The sequence below is a fragment of the Bos taurus genome, chromosome 8 (assembly GCF_002263795.3).
Source record: "Bos taurus isolate L1 Dominette 01449 registration number 42190680 breed Hereford chromosome 8, ARS-UCD2.0, whole genome shotgun sequence".
NCBI classification, from domain to species: domain Eukaryota; kingdom Metazoa; phylum Chordata; class Mammalia; order Artiodactyla; family Bovidae; genus Bos; species Bos taurus.
In genome coordinates, this window is record NC_037335.1 from 4,632,419 (window position 1) to 4,649,368 (window position 16,950).

Genomic DNA, 16,950 nt, shown 5'->3' on the forward strand with positions numbered 1-16,950 from the left:
GATATGGAAACTTAGCAGCAAACATTGGCCCAACAAGTGAAAATGCCTTCACCAATACAATTTCTAATCAATCTTTTAACTACTCAAAAGAATCTGTGTTTAGACAGTTTAGAACATCTCCTGCCTCTCACAGTTGGGAGGCTCTGAACAATCACATGTGGCCGGAAAAACCTATTCAGGCAGGCTAGAGGATTTCCAAAGGAGTTTGTAGGTTGAAACACTGTCACACCCAGGAATTATTAACTGGAGCTGTAAGCTAACTTTTTTTTCAGAGAGGTAGTGGGGGACAGCCCCCCGTAAAGTCAGAGGTGTAGGTGAAAGCAGAAAGTAGGCAGACTCTGGTTTTGGGGGTAGATGGGGGACTCCTGAGGCTCGATCCCGCCTTTGCGTATGCCGAGCCTCCTTCCTCATGACCTTTGTCATGGGCGGAGTTCCTCAAGCTGGCTCCCGGCAGTGATAGAATTCCAGTTGAGCTATTCCAGATCCTGAAAGATGATGCTGCGGAAAGTGCTGCACTCAATATGCAATATGCACTCAATATGCAATATACCGGCTCCCGGCACAACACCACAGTTCAAAAGCATCAATTCTTCCGCGCTCAGCCTTCTTCACAGTCCAACTCTCTCATCCATACGTGACCAGTGAAGAATCTTCTTCTCTGCTGAAGATTCAAGGGGACACTGTAGACTGCCTAGGTTTTCTTTCTATACCGTTCTTTCCTGCAAACTCTTACATACTTTGATAACTCTAGATTGTTGGCTTCATCTCTACCATTTAGGGAGATCACCTGGGTATACCTGAGTTTCTCCTAACTTCAGCATTGCCTAGAATTTCACTCTCGTGTATAAGCAGAGGGACATGTTTGCTTCCTCTCTGAAGAATTTCTATATTTTTTTGCCCATGTCTTGAAAACCATTGTTTCATATTTTCATATGGTTGTTCAGGTGGTCAAGTGGAAGAATAGGTATGCTATGTTACTCCACTGTGCTTGTACTCAGTCATTTCCAACTGTTTATGACCCCATGGACTGTAGCCCACCAGGTGTCCTTTGTACGTGGAATTTCCCAAGCAGCAATACTGGAGTGGGTTGCCATTTCCTCTTCCAGGGGATCTTCCAGACTCATGGATGAAACCCTGGTCTCCTGTGTCTCCTGCGTTGTCAGGTGGATTCTTTACCACTGAGCCATCTGGGAAGCCCCCCACCCCCCACCATGTTACCCCATCTTGGTTAAAAGGAGAAATCCCAGTGATAATCTTAGCCAGAAATAATATTAGCTGGAAGTTGCAAAGCTCTCTGTTTTTATTAAAATATACAAAACTAATAAAGAAATATTAGATATAGGGGCACAATGTCTACTTCTTTCCTTCCCCTACTAGTGTAATCTAGTGGTTCAGACAGCCCAGGGGTTCAGTGGTCCAGGCCTTCTTAGAGTCTGTATTCAAATGATAATTTGTCATAAATTTTTGTCATAGGTATTTCTTTACACATGTTATTAAATGGCTTACTTCCAGAAGTATTTGTGGATAATAGATTACATATCTCACAAAAATGTTTGATCTAATGCAGTAATTGCCTACCTCACTTTAAAATATTACAGTATTTATATAATTTAATGGATTGGATTAATATAAAGATGTCTTAAAAAGCCAGTGATAGAATGGCATGTCCAAAATATTATGTAATCAGCCTTAGGCATGAGAAAGTGTGTTTAGATGATGGTAAGGAAAATATGAAGGCTTTGAGAATCTTAAATGCAAGTTTACCTAAACAAAGTATAACGGTTGATATTGTTGAATGAACAGTAAAATATCTCTTTCAGACAAAAAAAAAAAATCACAAATAAGTCAGGTACTTAAATCACATATCTCTAATTTTTTTTTAATTGGCTTATTCCTATTTGTGAAAGAACCACCTTTTGTGAAACCAGTGAAATTGCAAAGATAAATTAATGTAATTATAAAAGAATGGTGGTTAAGTATGTTTATAATAAAGAATATTGTTAAACTAAATATATCTTTAAATCACCCTGTTATTAAATGTCAATAGTGAATTTCAGAAAACATATATGCTCTGCTTGTGGAAACAGAAGAGTGTGAGAAATATTCTATTCAGTTTTATTTTCATTATTGTGAATGGTTTAGCAGGATGTTTACCGACTGGTTTTTTAATCAACTTTTTTAAATGCCTTTAAGATTTGTTGTTTCTCACAAGTAGCTTAAGAATTTATTTCTTTTGTCTCTTTGGTACATTTAAATTTAAAGATTTGTTTTTCCATTCACTTAGATAAAGTATTACTTGAAGAGATGTCCTCATTTCTGATCCATTATTACTCTCCAAGTTAATTTTATGAAAGGCTTATTTTAAAATAATACACAGTATGAAATGCAATAACAACAGGCATTTTCACCCGTAGTCCTATAAACTTAATACAACAGTTTTAAATTATCCCTATTTTCTTTTCATAAATTTGCTACCTATCCATAAACATATAAATTGTGTCTGACTTCATTTTACTTATTTCTTCAACACAGTTCCATATTACCACATTGTCTTCTTATTTCACAAAATTCCCATTCCCAGCTTGACTTGAAGTTAAATCTAAAATACACAGGTTGCAGATTCTTAATAAAATTATGGATATGCTTCAATATTTCTAGTAATAATGAGAAGCGGTGATCTGAACAATAGCTTGGCCAATGCAATGGCTGACTTTGAGAGTGAATTCAATTTCCTTTGGAGCAGCTTAAATGCTGGGATGACTAAATATAATTTAATCAGTTCAGGCACCACCACAAACAGGCTGGCTTTCCTTAGAGTAAAAATCAGATCAGCACCCTCATTATTTTTGCCCAAGCTATTTCAATCTCTAAACTTTCTTCCTTTCATCTTTGCTGTCTCAATGCATCATTTACCCAGATGTCAGAGGAATTATAAACATTATCCTGTCTTCCCCATCATTAACAGTATGAGAAATACTTCATATTGACTGCAGGCTACTGTCCAGATTTCTTAGAATCACTTTCAAGATCCTCCATGATTTGTTTTCCACATACAGACTCATCTATAAAGACATCCCTAGTTCTTTCAGATAAAGTTGGTCATACTTCCTGCGGGCTCTTCAGTGCCTCTGTGCCGTCTATTATGCCCCTTGTCTCATTTGAGTCTAATCATTTAATGTATCTGTCCACTGGTCTGTGAATCCTTAAGGGAGGAAACTGTAATTTATTCATCTTTGTATCATGTGTCTCTCACTTCCTCTCACGCAGTTCGTGTCTCTCCTTGTTTCCTAGCATCTTTCAAAGAGGACTTGACAGATAAAATGACAACTGTTAAGGCAACAACAGACTTTCCTGATGATCCAGTGGTTGAGACTTCACCTTCCGATGTAGGGGATGTGGGCTCGATATCTGGCCGGGAACTAAGATCCCACATTCCTCATGGCCAAACAACCAAAACACGAAAAAGAAGCAATATGAGAACAAATTCAATTCCTCATCAAAAAAAAAAAATTTTTTTTAAAGCAACGATAACAGCAACATGTAATTTTAAAAAGCTATTATCAAATATAATACTGTACTGAGTGCTTTGTATGGATTATCTAATTTAATTCTCTTTCACAAATTATGAATAAATTATCATTTTTGGCTTCTGTATTGTTACACATGAGGAAACTAGTCTTATAGAAGTTAAATAACTGACCCATTTTCACACAAGTGGCAAAGCCACATTTAAACCTCAATACTCTAATGTATAAAATGTGATTTTTCAATATTTGAGGAATACTTATAATGAGTGAGTTTAGTCTCATTGAAAAAAATTACAGGCATCTATGTAAAGAAGGTAACTTTGTACTAATAGTCTACTTATTAGATCAAGGCTATTTTTAATGTAATGTGGGTACATGCTCAGTCATGTCCAACTCTTTGTGGCCCCATGGACTGTAGCCTGCCAGGCTCGTCTGTCCGTGGAATTCTCCAGACAAGAATACTGGAGTGAATTTCCATTTCCTCCTCCAGGGGATGTTCCTGACCCAGGATCAACCCCAAGTCTTCTGTGTCTCCTGCATTGGCAGGCTGATTGTTTCAGTTTGGTTTCCCCTAAAGTAGACTCTCAGACACAATTTGACTGCAGTAGTTTTAAAGAGACCATCACAGAGTATACCTGGGCAAGGAGGGTGAAGAGGTAAGACAGGGAAGGGAAATCAGCCAGTCAAAGATCCCCATCCTGATGCTTATCCCTGTGGGCACCTGAGGCTCCATCCTGCTGGAAAACCATGGCGATGATACAGAAAACACCTCAGAGATGCTTCATTAGAGACCTGCTTTTTCCCCAGCTTCATTGACTGGGGAACCAATTTGCCTCTGAACTTTTGATCTGCCTTTTATCAGAGATGAGAGAAAGCACTCGGTTGACTGTCTGCTGGTACTTATGGTAAGGCCAACTTGGCAAGTTCTAGGATGGTGATGCTATAGAGACAGTGTTGATGCTCTGGCATCAGTCCTGGAGCTGTTACTCATCAACTTGTGCCTCCAGTAAATCAGATCTTTATTTGAACTATAGATAGATAGATAGATGATAAATAGATGGATAGATAGATGGATGGATGTTAGATAAATGGATAGATAGAGGGATGATAGATGAATGGACGGATGGATAGATGGATAGATGCATGGATGATAGATGATAAATAGTTAGATAATAGATAGATGATAGGTAGCAGACACATAGATGATGGGTAGATACACATACACACACATGTACATACATAGACAGCTAATTGTGTATGTCATATATTCACTGCTGTGTTTGTTACTGAACTCAGGTTCAGTTGCTCAAAAGCCAGTCATTTGAGAGGCAAGTGTGAATAGACAGGAAATATGCTTTAATCAGAAAAGCCAACAATCTGAGGAGAAGATGGATTTGTCCAGAGACCAACTCTGAAGATTCTGCTTGGCCACGAACAGTTTTAAAGGGGGAAATGGGGAAGAATCTCAGTGAATTTATCAGAGCAGGATGTTGGGTTCTGATCATTCTCCATTGCGTGAACATCTCTTCTGATGTTATCTTGCCTGCATGATCTGCCTGCTGGGTTGCTAAAGGGGCTGCTGGGGTAGAGAGCTAGTCATTTTTTAGCTAGTTTATTCTTCATCCTTACCTCTTTTTCTCTAGGAAAAGAATCAGCAGGTTAGACAAGGCATAGTGTGCATTCAGGTGAGCATAAGTCAGGAGTTAGGTTGAGTTGCTGAGTTAATCTCGTTCCTAGAATTAGGGTCTTTTTTTTATTGTTTTAATTGGAGGCTAGTTATTTTACAATATTGTGGTGATCTTTGCCATACATTGACATGAATCAGCCCTGGATGTACATGTGTTCCCCATCCTGACCCTTCCTCCCACCTCCCTCCCCATCCCATCCCTCGGGGTCATCCCAGTGCACCAGCCCTGAGCACCCTGTCTCACATCGAACCTGGACTGACGTTCTATTTCACATAGGATAATATACATGTTTCAATGCTATTCTCTCAAATCATCCCACCCTTGCCTTCTCCCACAGAGTCCAATGGTCTGTTCTTTACATCTGTGTCTCTTTTGCTGTCTCTCATGTACTAGAATTGAAAGAATTAGGGTCTTTTAAGGCTGGAAGAGAACAGAAATGAGCAAGCAGGACAGGGAGCAAAGGATCTGTTTTCATGTTCAACTCGATATCATTTAGACACTTCAAACTTCATGTGGTCAAAATTGAATTCATCTTTACCCTCAAGTCTTGGAGCCCTCAAATGTCCCTCACGCACTGTGTTCTTACCTCCATCTGTATTTCATACATCAGTTGCCTATGTCCAAAACGTGGGGGTCCTCCATAACTGTTTCTCCTAGACAGTTACTAAGTCATGTCAATTATTTTCCTAAATATATCTTAAGTTGGTCTTTTGCAGGCCCCTTTTAACTCTCACTTGCATTGAAGTTACTTTATGAATTCATTACTTTATGAATTGATTCAGGGGCCCCACTCTCAAATGCTTGAAACGTCTACATATCAATTCCCCTTTAAATCTTTGCCTTTTACCAATCTGTATCTCCTATTATAACATAAATATCTTAAAGTCAGAAACTGTGATTCATTCTTTGTTTTATCTCCACTTTGCATCCTGGCTAAGAGTAAGCCAATAGCAAATCATTGTGAACTGAACACACAAATGAACAGAAAGATACTTTCACATCCCTTATATAGAAATTACTTAAAATATTTTTATGAGCAAAGGCTTTTTTGCCCATGATCAGCCTTCCATCCTCACAAGTCTGCCTATTTTTCTTAATGGATTATATATAGCTGTTAAACATATATTTAAATCCCAAAGCCTATTGATTGCTTTGCGGTCCCCAACCTTTTTGACACCAGAGATTAGTCTCGTGGAAGACAATTTTTCCATGGATGAGATCAGGGAGATAGTTTTGGGATGATTCAGGAACAGTAGGGTCCATGCTCCTATGAGAATCTAATGCCACTGCTGATCTGAGAGGAGGTAGAGCTCAGAAGGTCATGCAAACATTAGGGAGAAGCCATAAATACAAAAGAAGCTTCACTTGCCCACTGCTCATCTCCTACTGTGCAGCCTGGTTCCTAACATGAAATGATCCATGGCCCAGGGGTTGGGAACCCTGCTATAGTGTATTGGTCTGAATACAGTTTTTATTTAAAAAACAAGCAAGCAATGTGTACAATATCTCCTCTAAATGTTAAAAGAATAATTTTCCTCTTGGGAATATCAGTTACATTCCCAGAGCATTGTTAGGTATGATGTTTTGATATTTTGATATATTGATATTTGATGTTTTTATATATTGATATCCTGAATATCAATATTCAGGATAATACAAAATCAACATTCAAAAAACTAAGATCATGGCATCCCATCCCATCACTTCATGGCAAATAGATGGGGAGACAATGGAAACAGTGACAGATTTTATTTTCTGGGGCTCCAAAATCACAGCAGATGGTGATTGGAGCCATGAAATTAAAGACACTTGCTCCTTGGAAGAAAAGCTATGACCAACATAGACAGCATATTAAAAAAAAAAACAGAGACATTACTTTACCAACAAAGGCCTGTATAGTTAAAGCTATGGTTTTTCCAGTAGTCATGTATGCATATGACAGTTGGACCATAAAAAAAGGTGAGCGCCAAAGAGTTGATGCTCTTGAACTGAGGTGTTGGATAAGACTTGGGAGAGTCCCTTGGACTGCAAGGAGATCCAACCAATCAATCGTAAAAGAAATCAATCCTGAATATTCATTGGAAGGACTGATACTGAAGTTCAGTTCAGTTGAGTTCAGTCACTCAGTCATGTCTGACTCTTTGTGACCCCATGAACCACAGCACGCTAGGCCTCCCTGTTTATCACCAACTCCTGGAGTCCACCCAAACCCATGTCCATTGAGTCAGTGACGCCATCCAACCATCTCATCCTGTTTTGTTCCCTTCTCCTCCTGCCCTCAATCTTTCCCAGCACCAGGGTCTTTTCAAATGAGTCAGCTCTTCACATCAGGTGGCAAAAGTATTGGAGTTTCAGCTTAAACATCAGTCCTTCCAATGAACACCCAGGACTGATCTCCTTTAGGATGGACTGGTTGGATCTCCTTGAAGTCCAAGAGACTCTCAAGAGTCTTCTCCAACACCACAGTTCAAAAGCATCAATTCTTTGGTGTTCAGCTTTCTTCACAGTCCAACTGTCACATCCATACATGACTACTGGAAAAACAATAGCCTTGACTGTATGGACGTTTGTTGACAAAGTCATGTCTCTGCTTTTTAACATGCTGTCTAAGTTGGTCATAACTTTCCTTCCAAGGAGTAAGCATCTTTTAATTTCATGGCTGCAGTCACCATCTGCAGTGATTTTGGAGCCCAGAAAAATAAATTCAGCCACTGTTTCCACTGTTTCCCAATTTATTTGCATGAAGTGATGGGACTGGATGCCATGAGCTTAGTTTTCTGAATGTTGAGCTTTAAGCCAACTTTTTCACTCTCCTCTTTCACTTTCATCAAGAGGCTCTTTAGTTCTTCTTAACTTTCTACCATAAGGGTGGTGTCATCTGCAGATTTGTGGTTATTGATATTTCTTCTGGCAATCTTGATTCCAGCTTGTGCTTCTTCCAGCCCAGCGTTTCTCATGATGTACTCTGCATATAAGTTAAATAAGCAGGGTGACAATATACAGCCTTGACATACTTCTTTTCCTATTTGGAACCAGTCTGTTGTTCCATGTCCAGGTCTAACTGTTGCATCCTGACCTGCATACAGATTTCTCAAGAGACAGGTCAGGTGGTCTGGTATTTCCATCTCTTTCAAAATTTTTGCAGTTTATTGTGATCCACACAATCAAAGGCTTTGGAATAGTCAATAAAGCAGAAATAGATGTTTTTATGGAACTCTCTTGCTTTTTCAATGATCCAGAGGATGTTGGCAATTTGATCTCTGGTTCCTCTGCCTTTTCTAAAACCAGCTTGAACATATGGAAGTTCATGGTTCATGTATTGCTGAAGCCTGGCTTGGAGAATTTTGAGCATTACTTTACTAGCATGTGAGATGAGTGCAATTGTGCAATAGTTTGAGCATTCTTTGGCATTGCCTTTCTTTGGGATTGGAATGAAAACTGACCTTTCCCAGGCCTGTGGCCACTGCTGAGTTTTCCAAATTTGCTGGCATATTGAGTGCAGCACTTTCACAGCATCATCTTTCAGGATTTGAAATAGCTCAACTGGAATTCCATCACCTCCACTATCTTTGTTCATAGTGATGTTTCCTAAGGCCCACTTGACTTCACATTCCAGGATGCCTGGCTCTAGGTGAGTGTGAGTGATCACACCATCATGATTATCTGGGTTGTGAAGATCTCTTTTGTACAGTTCTTCTGTGTATTCTTGCCACCTCTTCTTAATATCTTCTGCTTCTGTTAGGTCCCTACCATTTCTGTCCTTTATTGAGCCCATCTTTGCATGAAATGTTCCCTTGACATCTCTAATTTTCTTGAAAAGATCTCTTGTCTTCCCCATTCTATTGTTTTCTTCTATTTCTTTGCCTTGATTGCAGAGGAAGGCTTTTTTATCTCTCCTTGCTATTCTTTGGAACTCTGTATTCAAATGGAGCTCCAATTCGTTGGCCACCTGATGTGAAGTACTGACTGACTGGAAAAGACCCTGATACTGGGCAAGATTGAAGGCAGGAGGAGAAGGGGATGACAGAGTATGAGGTGGTTGGATGGCATCACTGACTTAATGGACATGATTTTGAGTGAGCTCCCGGAGTTGGTGATGGACAGGGGAGCCTGGCATCCTGCAGTCCATGGGGTCACAAAGAGTCGGGCATGAATGAGTGACTGAACTGAACTGAACTGAATGTTGATATAGGAAAACACCTTTGTCTCAGGTCTCTGGCTTTGTTGAATGGGTAACTCTGTAATTATGACAAGATGCACTGAATTCCTTTAGCACTCTTTTCCATCTTTGTTCATTATATGTGAAAGCACCCATCTCACTATGCTCTTGGAAATCACTGACACATATGTTTCATATATTGCTCTTTAAAATAATTTTATGTTATCCCTAAAGGAATATGTTCCTTTGTGAAAGTCACTCAGTCCTGTTTGACTGTGACCCCATGAACTTTAACCTGCCAGGCTTCTCTATCCATAGAGTTCTCCTGGTCAGAATACTGAAATGGATTGCCATTCCCTCCTCCAGGGTATCTTCCTGACCCAGAGATCGAACATGGGTCTCCTGCATTGCAGGCGGATTCTTTACCACTGAGCCACCAGGGAAGCCCTGGTTCTTTAAAGAGCGTGTCTTTTATAGGGCTTTTATGCCCATTTCATGGTATCAATTTGATGGTTTTTTTTCCTAGTTCTCTCAATTGTATTTGAAAACATCGAAATCTACCATTTTTATAAATATTTTTACAATTTTAAAAAATCTGAGATCAAATAAAGTAATAATAAAGTGACAAAATAGAAAGAAATGTCTACATTTTATATTTAAATTATTTGTCTAAAATATGTCATTTTATTATAACTTCCAGGATAATTAATTTTTTTCTTTAATTGCATTATGCTGCTGCTGTGTCACTTCAGTCGTGTCCGACTCTGTATGACCCCATGGATGGCAGCCCACCAGACTCCCCTGTCCCTGGGATTCTCCAGGCAAGAACACTGGAGTGGATTGCCATTTCCTTCTCCAATGCATGAGAAGTGAAAGTGAAATCGCTCAGTCGTGTCCGAGTCTTAGTAACCCCATGGACTGCAGCCCACCAGGTTTCTCCGTCCATGGTTTTTCCAGGCAAGAGTACTGGAGTGGGGTGCCACTGCCTTCTCCATAATTACATTATACTAATATTCTATTATCTGAAGCTGTAAGACAAGATCTATTTTATATCCACAGTGATATTTAAGTTATCCTAGTGAGATCATAGTAAAATAAAGTATTGAAGTAATTGACTAAAAACATATTGTAGGTAATGTCTTGAATATTCTGGTATGTTTCTATGCATACTGGTAGAATCTATGCATGCTTCAAAATTTATACTTTGTTTTGTTTTCTCATAAATTAAACAGTAGCCATTTCTGGCAAAAGACAAATTATTAGATGTTCTTGCTTTTAAGCAGAAACTGTGTCTGTTTCCAGATTTTTGCTCTCCCTTTTGTCTTCAGGTAGTCCATATAAGGAAAATCACTGAATTTTGATAATTGATTAAAATTTCACTCTGTATTATTATTTTTTTTTTCGTTTCATACATGACATTTCACATGTTTCAATGCCATTCTCCCAAATCTTCCCACCCTCTCCCTCTCCCACAGAGTCCATAAGCCTGTTCTATACATCAGTGTCTCTTTTGCTGTATCGTATTATTTTTAAAGTAACTCAAATGTTTCACCAACAAGTGAATTCATTATCCTTCATAAAGCTTGGGCAAATATGACCAATGCTAAACTAAAAATTAAATGAGATTTGAGACCCAGTTTTCTGCCCTATTTATAAATTACTTAAATAAATCAAGAATATTGAAAGCATAGCCATGACATATACTAAATTGCTTGCAACTATGCCCAGAGTTAAGACCTACTTCCTATTTGGCATCTCAGATTACTTCACAGTGATAACAGAAATATGAGATCTGTATAGTTCTCATAAGGAAGGTCATAGTGTCATGATTTGAATCTCACCATGAGGTTGCATCAGTATGTGATTATTTAAGATTAAATTTTCACTTCTTTCACTTTAAGTCTCTTTTCTCCCCTAGAGCCTTAAACACTGCCAGCCATGGAGACATAACCCAACTTTAACTGATTATTTGGGCATAAATATTACAGAAGTTAAACTTCCAAAACTTCCCAGAAATCCACCCAAACATTAACCACTTGCTCAATGGAAATGATGTTAATACATAAAATTTGTCCTCATTACTATTAGATTGCAATAGAGAAAATATATATTAAGAAGACCATGACATTTCAGTGCAATTCTTACCTTCTTTTTGAGCCACTGGTATAGAAAAGCACATATGAAGTCAATATACAAAGGAGGGCTGAGGAAATTACAGCAAAATCAACTCAGAATCACTGGAATAAACTATTCATCTGGTTTTATAGTCCAACAGAGCTTCTTATTATTTAACCTTGTTGAGTCAAGACACATTATCTGTAACTGAATAAATGTGAAATTGACACATTCAAAGAACAAAAAAGAGAGTGGATGTGAAAGGGAATCATTAATAAATCCCCAAAATGGGTAGAGTAGCTATAATGATGTAGAAGCTATGGCTGCAAAATCGTTCAGATCAGATCAGATCAGTTGCTCAGTCTTGTCCGACTCTTTGTGACCCCATGAATCGCAGCACACCAGGGCAAAGTCTAATTTTCACTGTTGTCTGATAACACAGTGAGTCAATGACAATATAAAATGTACTACCATTTTGCATCTAACATAGCCTTGCCCTCCTCTTTCAACTCCAGCTGTAAGCACAAGATGTACCTGGAAAGGCTGCCGAACACCAGCATCATTATCCCATTCCATAATGAAGGCTGGACTTCCCTCCTCCGGACCATACACAGCATCATCAACCGAACCCCAGAGAGTCTGATCGCAGAAATCATCCTGGTTGATGACTTCAGTGATAGAGGTAAGTCACTATTGATACCATTTTATGTGATTCTGTTATCACCTGCATAATTGTTACAGGCTTTTAAAATAAGGCAGAGGATTATTACAATGGCTTCTTGCTGATTCTATCTGAAAGGTGATTATGAAGTTTTGTCTATGCTGTGCTGTTGTGATTTTGTAAAATGTTGGCCAAATGCAAAATGAAATGGATAAGTTATTGGCATCATTTGGGGTATCTGTAAGAAATTTACATTGCATTTCTGTTGTGAATTAGATAGGTGTTGGCAGAATGTCTTAAGTTCTATCTTCAGCTTTAGAAAAAAACACTGTGAAATATGGTGAGTACATATGAATGGTGATATATTCCAGTAGAACCGTAAAACCTGTTTCCATTTCTGAAAAAGATCTGCTCTGTTGTTTACTAGCAAGATGGTTTCTCCAGGCTGTGCTTCTGTTATTTCATAAATACTGGAAATGGTAAGTAACACAAAGAAATATTTTGACTTGGCGATTTTAGCTATTTTATTGTATCTGAACAATAACGGCATAAAGGCCCGGAGTGCAGAGTATTAGAAAATTTAGCATCGTTTTACTGTTTTTTACTATTCTGATGAACACAATTTGGTTCGTAAGTCAGGGGAATATGATTATAGAAAGTTTCTTGAGTTTAGGATTTGATAAATCATATTTGCTTTAAATACAGGAATTGTTAATGTTACAGGATAAGTAAAATCTTTCTATCTTGGCTGATAGGCAGAAACTTTTTCTAAAGATATTCATCTACCTTCTGTTTCTTTGTATGAAGGAGTTTGGTTTAACTATACTGTGTGTGTTTAAGAATGGCAGTAAACAAGTTTATTTTTCCTACGTCTTACAAGAGAATGCATCTTGAGTTTCTATGAATTAATTGCAGTTTGGGAAATTTCATTTGCACACAGAAAACTATTCTTCGTAGTACTTAAAAATTCTATAAAAGTAAAACCACTTAGTGTGTTAGCTTTGAGGTTTCTGTAATATTTTTGTCTGCAATGATTTACTTCAAATACTGATTCAGGATTCGTGGTCTATTTGTATGTGTTGAAGTTTATGTGACAAAAGAAAGTTGTCTGTTGTTCTGTTAAATACTAAACTACCAACTTGGTAATTCAGGTTGATTTCAAAGTACCTTTTGCCTTGCATTTCTTAGGTAAATATGTGTTAAATAAGTATCTAAGAAGTACTTAAAATTAAATGCACTCATTAAAATTAATTTAAATAACACAGAAGCTTCTTTTTTTTTATTTTAATTGAGGCTACTTGTTTCAAAGTGGTCATTATTACCTCAGGGTAAAAATGCACATTTCATGTGTTAAAGCTAAAACTTTGCTTTTAAATAAAAGAATGAAAAAGGGAGTAAAGATCTGGGATGGTAGGTACATCACCAAATAAATGGTATTTTTTGGTTGACTGGTACCAAGAGAAATAAGATAGTGTATCTGTAGAGAATTTTCTACATAATTAGCTTTGTCTTGGTAAAATGTGTCCAAAAACAGAATTTTGACCTGAGGGTAATAGAGAGGAGACACTCACTAGCAGTAGATCGTGGTTTGTAGAGAATTTTTTTGTTGAATATTTCTCAAAGGTGCTTTCCAAAGAGAAAGGTGCTTTCTCCCTCCTTGAAGAGGGAGAAAAGAGTGGTCTTGATTTTTGAATCTCTGTGTAGCAGCGACTCTAATGGACAATCCCTTCTACATAGCATGTTCCTGGAAAGGAAGTGTGTTCAGAATGGTCAATGTCATTGCTTTTCATGAAGTGAAACAACACAAATAGTATTAGCTGGGAGTATGGTGGTGATTTTGACTTTCCTAGCAGACATTTTTAAGGAGAATCATTATGTTGCAGAAAGGGGGACCCCTTCCAGGGTCTGAAACTGGGCTCTTGTCTAACACTCGGAAATAAATAGTCCGAGGAACACATGTGCTGATAAAGCAAGAGATTTTATTGGGAAAGGGCGCCCAGGGGCTAGGGGGTGTGTGAGGGGAAGCAGTAGCATAAATAGAACTGCTCTGCCACAGTGGCTTGCAGCCTTGGGCTTTATGGTGATGGGATTAGTTTCCAGGTTGTCTTTAGCCAATCATTCTGACTCAGACTCCTTCCCGGTGGTGCAATGCGTTGTTCAGCCAAGATGGATGCCAGCAAGGATTCTGGGAGGTGGTCAGACATGCGGGGTCTCTCTTTAACCTTTCCCTAACTCTTCTGGTTGGTGGTGGCTTTTTAGTTCCATGTTCCTTACCAAGACCTCCTATTGTAAAATAACTCATGTAAATGGTTACTGTGGTGCCTGGAGGTTTCAGTCAGTGTGCTCCCCCTAACAACTATTTTAATGCTTTCGTACATCTTTCCTTTAGTTATTCTATTTCTGGGAGTGATCAAGTGGAAAGTATTATTTTATAATCATTAAACTTTCAAAAGGGGAAGTTTTAGGAAATATTGCTTTTCATTTCACAAGTCTGATGATACGTGTAGGAGTAAACTTTGAAAGACATGATAAAAATACCTTAATAATCTTTTATATTATATCATAATTCCAAAGGTTATGAAATAGGAGAGACCTTCCTTTCAAATTGTTGTTTCAGATTACAGAATCCCATCTGGTAGAATGTTAGGGTTTGTGGCCATCCCTGGTGTATGCAATAGGAGAAACCTTCCTTTCAAATTTTTGTTTCCCATTACAGAATCTCATCTGATAAAATATTGGTGTTTAAAAGCATCACTGTCACTTTCTGAATTGTGAGAAATCTAGAAAATCAACATAATAAACACAGGTTAGAATCCTCATGCTGACAATGAACTGTATGATTTTGGGTAAATGAACCTCTTGGTGTCTCAAATTTCTTTAACAAATGTGGATAAATGACACTTAGTTATCTAAGCTATCCAGGGAGGCTGTGATGGAAACCTCCTTGGCTGATAAAGGAACTGTGCTCCATAGGAGAGCAACTGTTTTCAGTTTCTGGCTACTCCTCAACAAATACTGTCCTGAAAAACAGCATCAACATTCTCCATACTTTTGTGAGGCGATCCTCTCAATTTAATCAAGTCATTTTTCCGAGATTGAATCAATCAATCATTCTGTCTGTCTGTCCATCCGTCCACCCACACATCTATCTGTCCCCCCACCATCCCCAGGTGCAATCAGAGTCCTACCTTCATAGAAGGCATATGAAGGCAAACTGTAGTCATTTATAACATGGTAGAAAAATTAGTACTGCATTAACATTAAAAAAAAAAGTTTTACCAATAAGCAGGTAGTTTTACACATATTGAAGAAAAAAATATAAATTTTAGAATTTCAACACAAAGAGGATAAATAGAGCATATTATCTTCCTAAATTATGTCTGTGACCTTAATGTTCATCAAAACTCATTCAGGACTGTTTTTACTATTAGAAGAGGAGGAAAATATCCCCAGCCATCTCATATTTACAGGGCCTCAAAGACAAAGAAGTTTTCCCTGTTTATTAGTTAGATATGATTTATATCCATATTTTTAAAAGCTATTATACTTTATGATTTTTTTGGTATAACTCAGAAATCAGAAGGTTTTTTTCCCCATCAATTCTTTAAAAATCAAGTATTCTAGACAAATTATAAAGTACAAGAAAATATAGGGGATGTTTTGTTCTCCTTCAAGAAATTATTTCTGAAACATTACACTTCATGTTTATTTTCAGAAATACATTCTAGCTCCAGGTTTGTTTAGTATGCATTTTAACACCTTTGCCATACAGCTCTTCTGATTCTCTAATGTCCTTTAGCTATGGGTGATAATATTTTGGTAAGACTTAATCAAACATTACTGCTTTCTATTTTATGTCTTCCAGGTCAATAGAACAGCTACATTTGAAAAAACAGAGCCAACATGGTAGCCATGTTAATAGCATGACTGTAATATCCCTTGGAATTTATAGTTCCAGAATCATTCTGATTGTGAATTCTTTAAAACTGGTTTCATAGCAATAGAGAAAAATGATAAAGTATTTTCAAATTATAGAATTGTTATAAATATTGCAAAGTGATTTTTAAAAATCAGCTTGGATTTATCCAGTTGACTTAGTTATCAAAATGCTTTAAAAAAAAAAAAAAAGGAACATGTGAGCACTTCTTGGTTTAGATATTTTCTGCTGTGGGCTTGGTAAACAGAGTATTGTTTTAGCCTCAGAATGTAAGCCTGCCGTTTATAAAAACAGGAAGGTGTAGGCCTGCAGGTAAAATTTCAAAGCCAACACAGTTTTTGCTGTCTGAAGCTCACCAAAGTTAGCCTTTTTTTTTTTTTCTAGTAAGCTCTCAGAAATACATTTAACAACTTAACTTGAGGCCTCTAACAAGGCTTCATGATGACTTTAAAGCAGGACTAATCCTAGGCTTATCTCCAAATTCCAGGCAACCTTTGAGGCATCTACATGGAAAATGTTGAAATGTGTGAACTAAGCTGCAGCTTAGCCTCAGAGACGGGGCATATTTGAACCTGACAATTCTCTAAACTTGGTGCGCTTAGATGAATTCAAGTTCAAACCAAGGGAACTCGCAGGAGAGTTGCTGACATACTTCCCTTAACACAGTGGGGGGCAGGGGTGGGGCGCTGCTGTGCCTGGATATTGTGCACAGACACACATACATAGTTAGGCACACGTGTGCGCATGCACGCGTGTGCGCGTGCACACACACACTCACAGACACTCTGGTGCCTGCTTGTTTCAAACTTCCTGGACAGAAAAAGAAGGGAACTCAGTGTTTGAGATTCACAAACACCTATCAT

General features: G+C 37.9%; 1 protein-coding gene across 1 annotated transcript in view; it reads left to right on the forward strand.

Moving 5' to 3' along the window:
* The window catches only part of GALNTL6 (polypeptide N-acetylgalactosaminyltransferase like 6), a 1,542,469-nt gene that overhangs the window by 692,327 nt on the left and 833,192 nt on the right, over positions 1–16,950 (forward strand). The window contains exon 4 of the mRNA NM_001191298.2: positions 12,005–12,171. Coding sequence (NP_001178227.1) covers positions 12,005–12,171 — 167 coding nt within the window. The remainder of the gene's footprint in view (positions 1–12,004; positions 12,172–16,950) is intronic.